Genomic DNA, 14,963 nt, shown 5'->3' with positions numbered 1-14,963 from the left:
ATGATATTTGAAATGGATTTTCTTACATAACAACGTTGATTTGCATCATTGTATATACTGTGGCCCATACTACAAATCCCAGGTTGCTGATTAAGATGAGAATACATTATATCATAGGTTATCATAAGGCTGGGTTGCAGCATTCCAAAGCAATGTTTGTTTCATAGCTAAAACTAAACATTTTTTTCTCAAAGTGCTATTTATATGGTAGAATATATAGACTGTTAAGGGATCTTACTTTACTACAAAGAAGATCAAAATCTCCTAGTACTTTTTAACTTCTCAAATTTTAGAATTCCAATAGAAAGCTGAATGTGGCTAATTCTGTTAAGTCAATAAAAGTACACTCCATTAACCACATCTCAAGTCACTAAGGACTCCACTTGATAAATTTGAATTTTTGTCTATATTCTAGTTGGGTTTTAGTTATTGTAATCCTTACCTTTTTTTCTGTTATATATATATATATATATTTTTTTTTTTTTGGTGGGGGGGGTACCTGTCCTGGGTTTGAACTGAGCTTGATTGCTGTCCCTAAGCTGGTTTTACTCAAGGCTAGTGCTCTGCCACTTGAGACAGCTCCACTTCCAGTTTTTGGGTGGTTGGAGATGACTAATTGGAGATTTACTACAGGGATTAGGAAAGATTTGCAAGATAGCCTTTTATTTTTAAAGTTTTTTAAAAAGCATTATCTTGGTAACCTGGTGGATGTTACCACTTCTCAAAATTACTTTTCTTCTAGCCTCATAGTATTAAAATTAAACTTCTCAATGGAGAAGTTTTACTATGTTCAAAGATAAATGATCAAATGCTTCAGAAAAATGCTTGGGTTGGGTTATGAGATGATTCTAGAATATCCTGTATTGTAGACAGAAATCATTGTCATTGTCCTGGTTTACTGTTCAATAATCTTATTAAATACTTGACACTGTTTAGAGTCAGTGCTAATTGTTAACTCAGTGTTAAAACTTAGTGTTGGTTAGTCAATAAGATGGCTCAGTGACTTCTCTTATACAGAACAGTTCATTACTCCAAGCCTAGAAAGTCTTCTATGAAATGATTGTCAAATTATGTTAATCTTAGAGAAACTGAAGAAAAATTGGGATTCCCTTTGTTCAGTAGCATCGTTGGAGTTGGAAGATTGTACCATTATCTATTGTCTATCCTTGTAATAGTTTTGCTCAATTATACTGTCTTTTGTATATCTTATCAGTTGCTTTTCTGTGAGGTATAGTGGTTTGCTGTTTGGTTAAACATTTCAATTTCAAATTCCCAATTATCTTACATAACCCTTTTGAAAATGAAAAGTGAAATATTTTAGTCTTATAGACTAGACATTTAGTTTACTTAAGCATAGGCACAGGAGCCAGGCACCGGTGGTTCACGCCTGTAATCCTAGATACTCAGGAGGCTGAAATCAGGATTGTGGTTGAAAGCCAGCTGGGGTAGGCTTTCAGAGACTCTCATCTCTAGTAAACCACTCAAAACCAGAAGTGGTGCTGTGGCTCAAGAGGTAGAGCACTAGTCTTGAGCTGAAGAGCTCAGTGATAGTGCCCAGGCCCAGAGTTCAAGCCCCACAACCGACCCCCCCCCCCAAAAAAAATATAGCATAGGCACAGAATTATGTGGATTATTTTCTAGTCATTTATAGGATCAAATTTTCTAAAACGTGCAGTTTTCTAGTTGTCACGGAACTTGCAAAGTAACTTCCTGATAAAATGAAAACAAGTACTTCATGGTAGCATTCTGGCTGCTTCAGTAATCAACTTCAGTGGTATAAACATGAAAACTAGGTTGAACAAATAGAAAATGTTGTATGGAAAAATTAGAGAAACATCAAGATGTTTGTCTGACCTCGAAAAGTTCAGTTCAGAGTGTGACTGGAAATACTCCATGAACAGTAGTTCTCGGGCATTCTGAGTTAGTCTTGGAATAACAGTTTTATTCTAAGAACTCTGCCTAGGTAACATTTATGTAATCAGCGAATTTCTAGGAAAATATTGGGAATAATATACTAGCTTTACATTTTTATTCTTAAAATCTAAACATTAAAAAATGACTTAAAAACTGGGTGCTAGTTGGTACATACCCTATTTACTTTAGGCTGAGATCTTGAGTATCAAGGTTCAAGCCAGTTTGGGCAGAAAAATCCCTGAAACCCTTATCTCCACTTAACCAGCAAAAAGCTGGGAATGGAGCTGTGGCTAAAGTGATAGAGCTTTGAGTTCAAGCCCCAGTACTGGCACAAAAATACCTATATAGATACAAAAATGGGGTTGTTCAGGACTGGGTTCTTATGTTTTATTTAAGTTATAAACATTTTTAATGTTTAGGAGTAATGCAATACTGTTTTCAGATGGCTTTTGTCATTACTACAGAAGGTTTAAAGTGATTAAACTATAAAAGAGAGGAATGAATAGCAAAAGCATAGAACAGCAGCTGTTAACTAGTGAATTTCTTCTAGGTAATTCATGTGAGAGAGTACAACTTTTTTTTTTTTTTTTTGGGTCCGGTCATGAGGCCTGAACTCTGGGCTTGGGTGCTGCCCCTCAGCTCTTCAGCTCTTGGCTAGTGCTCTACCACTTGAGCCACAGCGCCATTTCGGGCTTTTTTTTCTTTTTGCTTATGTAGTGCTGAGGAATCGAACCCAGGGCCTTAGGCATGCAAGGCAAGCGCTCTACCACTGAGCCACCTTCCCAGCCCACAACAGTCTTATGTTCCCTTCTAACCTTGTCCATGATGTCTCCACTATTCTAAGCATGTGCATTGAATTTTATTGATTGCATAAGAATAGGATGTAGTCAGGCTCAGCCCTGCCTTCCACAGGTAGAAACTTAAACTTGACTCTCAGGAACTGATCTGACTCGTTATTAAGCTAGATCAAGAGCTATTCAACTGAAAGTATGTACAGTGTTTCCTCCAGTAGTTTTTGCTTTCCATGGTTTCAGTAATGGACTATGTTCCAAAATGATTAGAGTGGAAGATTTCAGAAACAATCTAAGTCTTTTTTTTGTTGGTCGTGGGGCTTGAATTCTGGGCCCGGGCACTGTACCTCAGCTCTTCAGCTCAAGGCAAGCATTCGACCACTTGAGCCACAGTGCCACTTCCAGTTTTCTGAGTGGTTTATTGGAGATAAGAGTCTCATTTCCTGCCTGGTCTGGGCTTGGAAGTGGGATCCTCAGATCTCAGCCTCCTGAGTAGCTAGGATTACAGGCATGAGCCACTAGTGCCCCAGCATGTAAGTTTTAAACAGCTTAAAATGTAAATTTTCTGCTTTATTATTTATCTTGGAATTTGTTAAAGGTTTTCATAGGTGCATTTAAGGAAAAAAAAAACACTTTTAGAGTTTGGTAACACATTGTTTTAGTCATCTAGTTAGTGTTTTGGTCTATGTCCTGCTCTGAGGGGAATGGAAATCAAAATAAGATACCACTTCACTCTAGGCTATCTATAATTGAAAAGGTAGTAACACGTAGATAGGATATGAAGAAATTGGATCCCTCATGTTTTGCTGGTGGAATGCAAAATTGTGTAGCTGCTTTTAGCAATACTCTGGCAGTTCGTCAACTGGTTAAACAGTTCCCAGTTAACCCAACAATTCATTCCTATGTATATGCACGAAGGGAAAGGAAAACATCCACTCAAAAACTTGTATACACAAATTTTATAGCAGCATTATTCACAGTGGCCAAAAGTTGGAAGCATTTCAGATGTCCATCAACTGACAAGTAGATAGATGTTGCTTAATAATACAATGGAATATTCAAAATAAAAATGAATGGTACTGATAGATGCTACAATCTGGAGGCACCTTACAGAAATGTTACAAGAAACAGTATTATTTGATTCCATTTATATGAAATGTCCATTAGATTTCTATGTAGACAGGAATGTGTAAGGCAAGTGGTTGTGAGGAGCAAGCAGAAATGCAGTAAGTGCTCATGGGCATAGGGTTTCTCTTGGGGCCAGTCTTTGTCACATGCAATGGTCAAAAACAGACCCTTAAATATTAATTTAGGAGAGCCAGATCATGGGAATATTTCATTTACAATGAAAAAAGACACAAAAGACGTAATTTCATTATTTAGATTTCTTAAAAGTTTTATGCTGCGTATGGTGTAAAATAATCCTACCATTTAACCAAGCTTTTCTAAGGAAGACCAGTTTTATTCTAAGTAATTTTGTCTGGATACGCCATTTCTCTAATTTACTCTATGGTATTAAAATTTAATATAAGAAAGCCAAGTAAAGTGTATTGGATTTTCTAAGCCAACTTCAATATGGAAGGACATAAACAGGATGAAGTAACTAAAATGCATCCTAGGATTACTTCACCGCTGGCATCACTCCAGGTTAACATCTTTAGAGTTATTGGCTAAGGACTGTTAAAGTCATTGAATCAGCACGTGAAATGAGAAGATGAAGACTGAAGTTTCTCAAGGAAATTGTAAGTAGAAGTAAAAACCAACAAGCACACAGATTTTTGACAACTTGGTTTACTATTGTAGATGAATCTAGTGGGGCAGGAACTGTTACAGAGTGGCAGCTAGCTACTGATGGGATTAATGTATTTATCGTAATTTTAACTATTTAATTATGATGTGATTTAATATACTGCAGGTGACCAATTAGCATTTTTTTTCTTCCACATAAAATTTAAATGTCATTAGATTATATATATATTTTTTTTACCATTTTTTTTTTTGGCAGTACTGCAGATTGAATTCAGGGCCCCCTCCCTGGCTTATCAGGAAAACACATGACCCCTTTTTGCTTTGGTTATTTCCAAAGTAGGGACTCATTTTATGCCTGGATTACCCTGGGCTGTGATCCTTCTATTTGTGCTTCTCTAAGTTGCTGGGGATAACACGTATGCACCACTGCACCCCGCCACTGAGATAGAAGTCTTTGAGGTCTTTTATGCACAGTATGGTCGTGAACTATTCTATCCCTTGATTTATGCCTCTCAGGTAGCCAGGATTAAAAGCTTGAGCCATTTAAATGGACATTTTACAACTTATTTTTAAAATTTATCTTGAATACAGGGTTTTAAAAATCTGACTTGATATAGTAGGCAGCTTAATCTTTTTTGATCTCACAAAATTAGCCACAGCCACCTCTTCAGAACACTTAAGCTACTGTCTACCTAAACTAATTTACAGAGACCATCTGAACTACTTAAAAGCCAGTTAGCCAACAGGTTTTCTCTCAAATCACTGAAGTAGATTCGCATTTCTAAGGTCACTTTTTTAAAAAATAGGCTTTTTATGGTTTAGTTTAGTATTCTTGGAACTTTTCTATTCCTAATTTTCTTCAAAAGAAGCAATGAGACTGATCTTTTCCCCTTGTTAAAGACTTGTGGAAGGGGGGCTCTAACAAAATGTGGTTGGGTAAACCATTGCTGACGACTAATTACTTCAACTAAATGAGGTAAAGATGTGTTAATATGTCATTTCATGGTCATTAAGATGGTTATTTGAAGATAGAAAATAAGTGTGAGATTGTGGAGAAAAATGGAAACTTGTACAACTGAAATGTAAAATAGTGCAGTCATTTTACATTTTCCAAATGGTTAGAAAATTACCATATAAGAGTGGATTAATCCACTCTTAGGTATATACCCCAAAGAACTGAAAATAGATCTTCAGACCAAAATCTTGTGCAAAAATGTTCATAGCAGCACCAGTTATGGCAGTCAAAAGGTGGAAACAATCGGTCAATTTAGATAGCAAAGTGTATGCATGCAGTAAAATATTATTCAGCCTTAAAAAGGGAGGAAGTGCTAGTATATATTTTAATAGGATGAAAGCCAGATGGAAAAGGTATACAGATTCCATTTATATGAAATATCTAATACAAGTAGATCCAAAGGCAGAAAGCAGATCAGTATTTGACATAAGCTAGGAGCAGAAGAAACGGACTGCTTCATGGGCAAAGGCCATCTAAAATGTTTAAAACTAGATAGTTGCACACTGTGGTGAATGTATAAATGAAGCTGAATTGTACACATTAAACCAGTTAATTTTATGTGAGTTCTGTCTCAATATTTTGGTGTCATTTCAAAGTGTGTTATTTTGGTGTCAGTGTTAGTAAAACATAACCCAAGTTAATACAGGCTTAACATCTTCGATATTGAAAATGTTACTCCCTCATAAAGCAGACTGCAGAAACTGGCTTATCAGTTAAAGCTCTTAAAATTACTTCCTCGAGATCTACACAGTACTTCCTGTAAGTACTATATTTAGAGAAATATTAAAAATTTCAAAACAAGCCTGGTGCTGGTGGCTCACACCTGTTACCCTAGCTACTCAGGAGGCTGAGATCTGAGGATCACAGTTCAAAGCCAGCTCCGGAAGGAAACTGGAAGTGGTACTGTGGCTCAAATGGTAGAGCGCTTGTTTTGAGCTGAAGAGCTGAGGCACCGAGGCCCAGAGTTCAAGCCCCACAACTGACAAAAAAAGCAAAACCAGAACAAAACCCCCCAAAATATTTGTGTGTTTCTGAACTGCTTGAAAATTCAATGAATGCAGGCCATTTTTCAGAGGATTTTCTCTTAATGAGTTATATGAAAATAGTTAAAACTTTTACCTTATATATAGATTTGTCTTAAATACTGTGTAGGGAACTTTTGCCTATATTTCACAACTAGGCAAAATGAGCTGTAAAGATGTCCATTTTCATCAGGGAACTGAACTCTCACAGTAGTATTCTGACCATTGCTCCTTATATTAAGCTCAGAGACCCATATACCTGTGTATGAAGCCAGCACTTTGAGGTAAGACTGTACCTTAGTGCTCCTAGGAAATTCTTAGAAATATGGACTAATGATTTAAGTATTCAGTACTTAAAAACTACTGTAGCCAGAAATTTTGTTTTGCTAATGATTTAACTATCAGTGTACATGTTTATAGTGGCAACTGTGTAAGAGATGCTTTTAGCAGAGTTAACATGGTCCAAAATGTTCTTACACATTTATAATCAATATAAATATTTGAATTTTTTTCAGCAAGAATTTGTGAATGTGTATAAAATCTGATAGAACACAAAAGGCTGCTAGACCTCCCTTATTAAATACTAAAAATTCCAATTAATAGAAAAACTCAAAAGATAGCTTTAAATATTTCTCAGTAACATTTGGTATACCAATTTTCTTGGTGTTCCCCATCTTTGGACTCTAATCATTCTAGCAAATATGTATGCTGAGACTGAAGAGTGTATGAGTGGGATGTGCATCTGATCATGTATTATTTATAGAAATGAACTCCAGGAAATTTGTTCATTTATCTATTTTTAGGAGAATAAGGGGGGGCACAGAAATGGAGGGACAAAGGTGAACAAATGCAGCAGTGATACTCATAGACATTATGTTGAAAATCAACTATATAACTGAATGGTAGGTAAAAACTGGGGGAGAGAGAGGGAAAGGGTGACATTATACAAAAAAAAAACATACTTTTTTTTTTTTTGGTCAGTCCTGGGGCTTGAACTCTGGACCTGGGTGCTCTCCCTCAGCTCTTTAGCTCAAGGCTAGCACTCTACCACATGAGCCACAGCGCCACTTCTGGTTTTCTGGTGGTTTATTGGAGATAAGAGTCTTACAGACTTTCCTGCCAGGGCTGGCTTTGAACTGCGACCTCAGATCTCTGCCTCCTGAATAGCTAGGATTACAGGCGTGAGTCACCGGCATCCAGCTCTAGAAACATACTCTTTACAGGACTTAACTGTAACCCCTTCGTTCATCACCTTTATAACAAAAATTTTTTTAAAAAAAAGTATGAGCGGGAATGGAAAAGACTGGGAGAGTGGGAAGAGGTGACAATGTCCAAAAAAAAAATGTACTCATTCATTCCCTGACTTAGATAACTATAACCCCTCTGTACATCACCTTTTTTTTTTTTTTTTTTTTTGGGGTCCAGTCGTGGGGCCTGAACTCTGGGCCTGGGCGCTGTCCCTCAGCTCTTCAGCTCAAGGCTAGCGCTCTATCACTTGAGCCACAGCGCCACTTCCGGCTTTTTTGTTTTTGCTTATGTGGTGCTGAGGAATCGAACTCAGGGCCTCAGGCCTGCAAGGCAAGCCCTCTACCACTGAGCCACCTTCCCAGCCCTGTACATCACCTTTATAATAAGAATTAAAAAAGAATCTCTTCCCCCTAAAAAAGTAGATGAGCACTTCAGAATAACATCTCAACTTACTGAAGTATCCTGAAATACTTATATATAATCTGATTATATTGTTTAATCAGGAAATATCAAACTTAAGTGCTGTTTGAAAAGGGCTTAGATTATCTTGCCCTCTGTACGGTATTTTCACAATTAAAAAAAAAGGTGGCTTAGTTTTTCTGATCAGAGTTCAATTAAGACAACCTTGATATTAAAAATCAGGATACTTTTTTCATAAGCAAGGAGAATCATCTTAGGTTATATTTCATTCCAAGCATTTTTCAACTTCCTGCTGAGAAACTTACCATTGTTTTTCTCAAGTTACTATAAGGGTTTGTCAAGATGTTTGTCTGAAAGCTGACCAAAACCAATTTTATTTATTATTTTTAGGTTTGATACTAGGACTCTTAACTAGATACCTGACACTTTTGCTCACTGGCTAGTGCTCTACCAACTGAGCCACACCTCCAACTCCAAAAACCAATTTTAGAAAGGAAAAAAAAGGCAAGTCATGTAGCTTCATGTAGTATGTATGCTCAGCATGCTCATGACCCTGGGTTCAATCCCCAGCACCACTAAAAACAGGAGAAAAATAGTCTTTCTGCAAAAGAATCAGGTTCTGGCTCTATTTACATATTTATATATTTATAAATTACAGTTAAATGTTTTAAAAAATGAAAATGTTTAGGGGGACTGGGATGTAGCTCTGTGGTAAAAGCCCTGGGATCAATCCCCAGCACCAAGGAGGAAGGGGACAGATTTAAGAAGGCACAATTTGGTAACGTCAATTTTTCTCATTTATAAACTTTTTTTTTTTTGGGGGGGGGGGGTCTGAACTCTGGGCCTGGGTGCTGTCCCTCAGCTAAAGTCTAGTGCTCTACCACTTGAACCACAGCGCCACTTCTGTTTTTTTTTTCTTTTTGCTTATGTGGTGGTGAGGAATTGAACCCAGGGCCTCAAGCATGCAAGGCAAGCGCTCTACCACTGAGCCACCTTCCCAGCCCCATTTATAAGCTTCTTTTAAACAAGATTCCAAGAATTGCCACTTTAATCTTTCCCTTCATATATCCTTGTGTAAAACTGTTTCACTCTTAAATTTACATCAAATGTAAACAATGTATGGTGACAACAGAATACGAAGGAAAGACTCATTAAAAACTGGATAGTTCTTATGGTATTAGGTTTGACATTAAAGAATTTGAAACAAGGGCTTCCATGGAAAAATCATAGTGCTTGAGATTAGTAGGCTCTTAATAAGCTTGAAATTAAAATGCAGGAAAATAAGTTATCCTGGAAAATAACAAAAAGAAAAAGCTACGGCACTACAAATATAGTGACAAATATTTTAATGTTTGTCCTCTGGACAACTGAAATTTCTAATTTTAAAAATTTTAGCTTCATATTTCTCTCTTACATATATGAATTATATATAGTGATGTTCTGGAACTCATACTAGATTGCTCAAGTCTGTAAGAAAAAGTTTCTTATTTCAGATGTGGCCAACATTCCTTTTACTCTTCTTCCTATTTATAAAAACTGACAATTGCAAATACTTCAAACAGAGAAATGCTCAGTGGTTCATCCAGGTTTTAAGCTTCTATCAGTAAAAAACTTAAAAAAAAACAAACGTATTGTGCTACAGCTCCCAGCATCTTATGGTCAAATACCCTGTTGATTTATGAACAGTTTTCATAAGCAAAAGTGAGAGTGATTTGAGTTGATTATGCTGCTAATCTGAATACTAAATTGTGCTTGGAGACTAAAAAATAAAATGAGCTGTAATATGAAGGAGAATATAAAGTGCATTAAGAAGCAAAATATACTACAAGTGAATGAAAATATTGTTAGTTGAAAAAGAAGCAATAGCAAAGAGTGATTGTATATTTCAATCTTTTGTTAAAGCTCTGAAATTGTAGTAAATTCCTAACCAAATTGAGGTAGAAGTAGACCCTAATATTTCATGTATCAGAACTTAGGTTTCTCACCTTAACCTGTATGTTTTCTCCCCCTAATTATAAGAACATAATTCAATGTGAAATGAGTTATGAAAAAAAATGATAAGATCCTTTGAATGGTACTTATAAAATTCTTAATTGCCAGCTAAAAAAACATTTATAAAAGTTTACACAATAATTCAGTTTTCTTCTTGCTAGTCCTAAATACATTTGTTTTTACTCCAAGTTTATGAAATTAAAAAAGGCAGAGAGAAACTATACGATGCAAACATTATGAGGGTCTTATAACAAAGACTGGAACATAAGTAGTAGGGAAGAAACATGTAGTTTTACCTTAATGTCTGGATTTCCTCTTTGAAGGTTACATGTAAGACTTGGTTCAGATTTTCTGCAAAGCAAATTACTTCCTTTTCAGACTTAAATCTACTTCCATTTTAAATCACATACAATTGCTATGTGATCAGAGGGATGGGAAACACTAGGTAAGGCCTGGTGGGTGGTAACTTCTTCATGGCTAGGTAATGGAATCACCTGTTCAACTTCTAAAGCATTTAAGTCAATGAAAATGTAATCTAGACATCCATGAAAGCCACCCACATAATTTGTGTAAGCAGGTTCACCACAAGCACTCTTCAGTTTAAAGCTGTGTGTAAGAGACATGTTGCATCTTTCCTCTTCCCCATTGGAAGCCCAGTCTTCATGATCCTCTGCAATGTCGCCATTGATGACAAAATGATATACTCCTGTTGATGGTGTACTATTAAAGTCCCCACAAAATATAACTGGTATACCGGGATACAGATCACATGAGACATGTCTAATGTGAGCCAAAGCTACAGCCATTTGAATGAGTCGAATGTACCCACCTATGAATATAAAAAAATATCATTAATGTAAGTACTTATTGTCTCAAAAACAAATCAAAACAAAAACATGTCAAACTATTTGGGTGATACTTGAAATACGGACTTGTGTAGACCACCTTCAGCAGCTTAAGTCACAAGCTTCTGGGTGACACTGGAGAAACGTGTACAGAGCCAAGGATAGTGGTGTACCTATAATCCCAGCACTTGTGAGGCCAAGACATGAAGATTACAAATGCCAGACCAGCCTGGTCTACATAGTAAAAATCTGTCTCAAAAAAACAAACAAACTCACAGCTTTAGCATCACTTTTGAAACAGAACAAAACTTACCTTTTGGATGCCAGTAAAGATGGGTATTAGCAACACATATCTTTTTAGAAGAGTCCTTTGTAGACTGAAGAACTGAAACCTAAACAAAAAGGACCAGTTCAATTAGTATCTGATTATCTTCTGATGTTTTTCATCTAAGATTATGTATGGTGAACTGACTCTTATTCTCTTTCCTTCTCTTAGGGTACCTAAGATCACAATCATAAAATTTGATATGTAAATTATAGGGTATAATGAACAGGATTCAGCATAGCTTTTGGGTGGAGGGTGGCACCAAGATTTACCAGGCAGATGCTCTATAGCTTTGGCCATGCATGCCTCCAGTCCTTTTTTGCTGGTTTTTTTTTGTCAATCGTGGGGCTTGAACTCTGGGCCTGGGCACTGGCCCTCAAGGTGAGCACTCTACCACTTGAGCCACAGCGCCACTTCCAGTTTTCTGGTGGTTTATTGGAGATAAGAATCTCACAACTTTCTTGCCTGGGCTGGCTTTCAACCATGATCCTCAGATCTCAGCCTCATGAGTAACTAGGATTTCAGGTGTGAGCCACTGGCGCCCTGCTGCTGTTTTTTTTTGTTTTTTTTTTGTTTTTTTTAAGATAGCGTCTCTCTCTCTCTTCTGGAGCTGGCCCCAACTGCAATCCTCTAATTTCCTCATTGTCAAAATTGGGATGATAGGTACACATTACCATGCCCACTCTTTTCTTTTGTTCCTTTCAATTTCAGCCTCTCATATGCCTGAGATGACAGGTGTGTATCATCTATTAGATGGGGTGCTGGGCACTGGTGGCTCACTCCTGTAATGCTATCTACTCAGGAGCCTGAGATCCAGAGGATCCAGGCTTAGAACCAGGCCAGGCAGAAACATACAAAAGACTTGGTCTCCAAAGGAACCATCAAATAGCCTGTCATGGCTCAAGTGGGTAGAGCACCAGCCCAGTAAGAAAAGCCAAGTGAGTATGAGGCAGAGTTCAGACTGGTGATAAGCAAAGGGAATAGGGTTTCACAATTTTTTGTCTGGGTTGGTTTCAAACTGCAACCCTCCCAGTCTCATCTCCTAAGTAGGTAGAATTACAGGTATAAGTCACTGGTGCCCCACTTTCATGTAAAGATGTAGCAACAGTCCAACACATAAAGTTACTACGGAAGCAGACTTTTCAAGTGAGTAAACCAGCTTTGAGCTGGGCAGCCCTGTGTCTGAATATTCAGCATTTTCAGTAGTAGTACACTCAGTAAACTACCTCATGGAATGCTGCTGTGTGTACTCAGAGTGTAAAGTGCAGAAAACAGTAGGTCTCAAAAAACGGGATGAAGCCAGACGCCAGTGACTCATGCCTGTAATCCTAGCTACTCACGAGGCTGAGCTTTGAGGCTCATGGTTCAAAGCCAGCTCGGGCAGGAAAGTCCATGAGACTCTTATCTCCAATTAACCACCAGAAAACCGGAAGTGGCACTGTGGCTCAAGCGGTAAGCCTTGAGTTGAAGAGCTCAGGGATGGTGCCCAGGCCTAGAGTTCAAGCCCCACAACCGACAAAAAAAAAATCCCCCCCAAAACAGCAAAAAAAACGGGGTGGGGGGGGCAGTAGTTATTTTACCTTGAATAAAACCAATTACTTAAGAGCTCCGGACATAAAATGAATGTGTTTTAAAAACCAAAGTAGCTTTAAGCTATGTAGCAGTTCATTGGCTAAGAATAACTTCATACTTGCGTAAAATCTAAGTAAAGAAATCTGACATTCTCACTTATAAACTGGACAGAATAATAGCTATAAAATGGGATTACAATGAATAGGGGAGGATTAAATGAGTCAAACTTAGCCAACAGTTAGGAAACAGCTCATAATAGGCACTGAGCTCTTCTTTCAAGAACTTTAAAATGTGTCAGAATAGTGTTTGATGAATAGCCAAATACCTTACCTATTATAATCTTTTATTTATCAAATGTCTCTCCCTGGATTGTAAGCAGGAAAAAAGTCCCCTTGTCTGGTTCAAAGCAATCTGCAAGGTGGCAAGGATAAGAGGGGCATGCAATCAACGTATGCTGAATGAATGAATGAAAATGACACATGTGCCCAAGATCCAAGAGGAAAGAACGAAATGTGGGCAGTTTTCCATTACAACCTCACCACTATCCCTGCACCGCGCCTTCCAGGTCCTTAAAAAGGGGAGAGAACGCGAAGGTCGGCACAGGTGGCTCACCTGGAGGACCGAGGATCTCTGGAGCACCCTCTCCTGTGCCAAGGGGTACAAGGCTAGTTTCTCCAGCAGTTCTTTGTGAAGTGAATCTGACTCCAGGGCTTCCTGGAAAGAAATGTCGTGCTGGCTAAGGAGGCTGAACTTGGACTTCCGGTAGAAAGTGGCCAGGCCTTCGTGTTGCTTGATTCGAAACACCCCCTCCAGCCCAAAGGCCTCGAGCGCGGGAACCAGGCTGTCCGAGAACACGGCCCGGTCCACCTCCTGCAGACAGATGAGGTCGGCGTTGTAGCCCGTGAGCTCCTTCTGGATAAGGTTCTGGCGGTAGTCGAGCTCCAGGGCGTAGGGGGCACAGTAAGGGTACAGCACGGTCCGCGAGAACTCAGTTTGGGCGTACGTGTCGGCCAGGATGTTGTAGGACACCGTGCGGATGAGCGCGTCCTCGGTCACTTTCTTGGTGTAGAGATGCCGGTGATCGAAAGTGCACGTGCCGGGCCCGGCCTCCACCGGGCACACGCTCTCCAACTCCCGGCTCGGCCCGAAGCGCTGCCCGTTGCCTGGCGTGCAGCGCAGCTTCAGCCGCAGCCCGATGTCAGCGTTGCTCGGGGTGTACACGCGCTCCTCCACACCGGTCTCGGTCCAGGTAGCAGGCGGAGTGGCGGGAGACAACGACGAGGAGCCGCTGCCCTCGGACTCGGCCGCTCCGGGTTTGGATTCCTTGTACCAGCGGAACAGGGACCCGGCAGGATCTCCAAACTCCAGGGTGAGTTTGGGACACACCGGGAACCCCGCCATGATGTACCGCGGCAACTGCAGCTCGGTGAAGGCGGGCGGGTTGCGCTCCACCTTGTACTTGACATCGCCGATCTGCAGCACGGCGCCGTCCTGCCAGGCGTCCACGTTGAGCACGTCCTCGGCCACGGCCTCCTCGCGGTAGTAGAGCCTCACCACCGGCTCGCAGGCCGCGGCCGGCTCCGACACACTCCCGGCGCAGGCCGCCCCACCGCTCGCGCCGGGCCGGTTCTTCCGGCTCTTCTTGGCGGCAGCCGCCTTAGCGTGGCCCTTGAGCGCGTTGGTGGCGATCCGGCTGAGGGCCCGGCCCAGCGGCTCGCTCTGGTCCCGTTGCATGTTCTTGTGGCTGCCGTCGGCCAGCGCAAACGACAGGCTCAGCTTGGGCTCCGAGGGCACGCAGCGCACTACAGCGCGCTCCATGGCTGCCCGCGCCGGGTCGGCGGCCGCCTCGGTCCGGCTGCACTGTTCCACCGCCCTCCGGACCCTACGAAGCGCGGCGCGGAAGCCTGAGAGCCTCCACATGAACCTGGCGGCCCAGCGACACACAAAAGCGGCGGCCGAGGCGCCACTCTGTCAACCGGAGGCCCGGGTACCGCGGCCCCCGGCTCGAGGACCCATTCAGACTCCGCGACTTCCGGCCGGCGAGGCGAAGGCGTGCGGCGCTTCCGCTGA

The 14,963-nt window shown here is 40.4% G+C and overlaps 1 protein-coding gene across 2 annotated transcripts; it reads right to left on the bottom strand.

The window, feature by feature from the left end:
• Nucleotides 1-3,649: 3,649 nt before the first annotated feature.
• On the bottom strand, nucleotides 3,650-14,917 carry Pde12 (phosphodiesterase 12). 2 transcript variants are annotated; one of them, XM_070018741.1, is made up of 3 exons: nucleotides 13,506-14,917; nucleotides 11,310-11,388; nucleotides 3,650-10,980 (listed from the first exon to the last, which is right to left on the bottom strand). In XM_070018741.1, exons 1-3 carry the CDS (start codon nucleotides 14,811-14,813, stop codon nucleotides 10,538-10,540), a joined length of 1,830 nt encoding a protein of 609 aa, XP_069874842.1. In that variant the 5' UTR covers nucleotides 14,814-14,917; the 3' UTR covers nucleotides 3,650-10,537. The 2 variants fall into 2 exon arrangements, with proteins under 2 accessions (XP_069874842.1, XP_069874843.1); XM_070018742.1 differs by having other exon boundaries at nucleotides 3,650-10,502.
• Nucleotides 14,918-14,963: the final 46 nt, after the last annotated feature.

The sequence above is a fragment of the Dipodomys merriami genome, unplaced genomic scaffold (assembly GCF_024711535.1).
Source record: "Dipodomys merriami isolate MVZ:Mamm:240054 unplaced genomic scaffold, mDipMer1.0.p SCAF_13, whole genome shotgun sequence".
Classification (NCBI taxonomy): Eukaryota; Metazoa; Chordata; class Mammalia; order Rodentia; family Heteromyidae; genus Dipodomys; species Dipodomys merriami.
Note: the sequence above shows the minus strand (reverse complement) of the source record. Positions and strands in the feature narration are given on the sequence as shown.

Excerpts from the sequence above, each read along its gene's own strand:
- Pde12 (XM_070018741.1), bottom strand. The coding sequence starts at position 14,813 with ATGTGGAGGCTCTCAGGCTTCCGCGCCGCGCTTCGTAGGGTCCGGAGG. Across the intron at positions 11,389-13,505 it reads AGAGATCCTCGGTCCTCCAG|GTTTCAGTTCTTCAGTCTAC; the intron begins GTGAGCCACCTG and ends CTTTTTGTTTAG. Across the intron at positions 10,981-11,309 it reads TCTTTACTGGCATCCAAAAG|GTGGGTACATTCGACTCATT; the intron begins GTAAGTTTTGTT and ends TTATATTCATAG.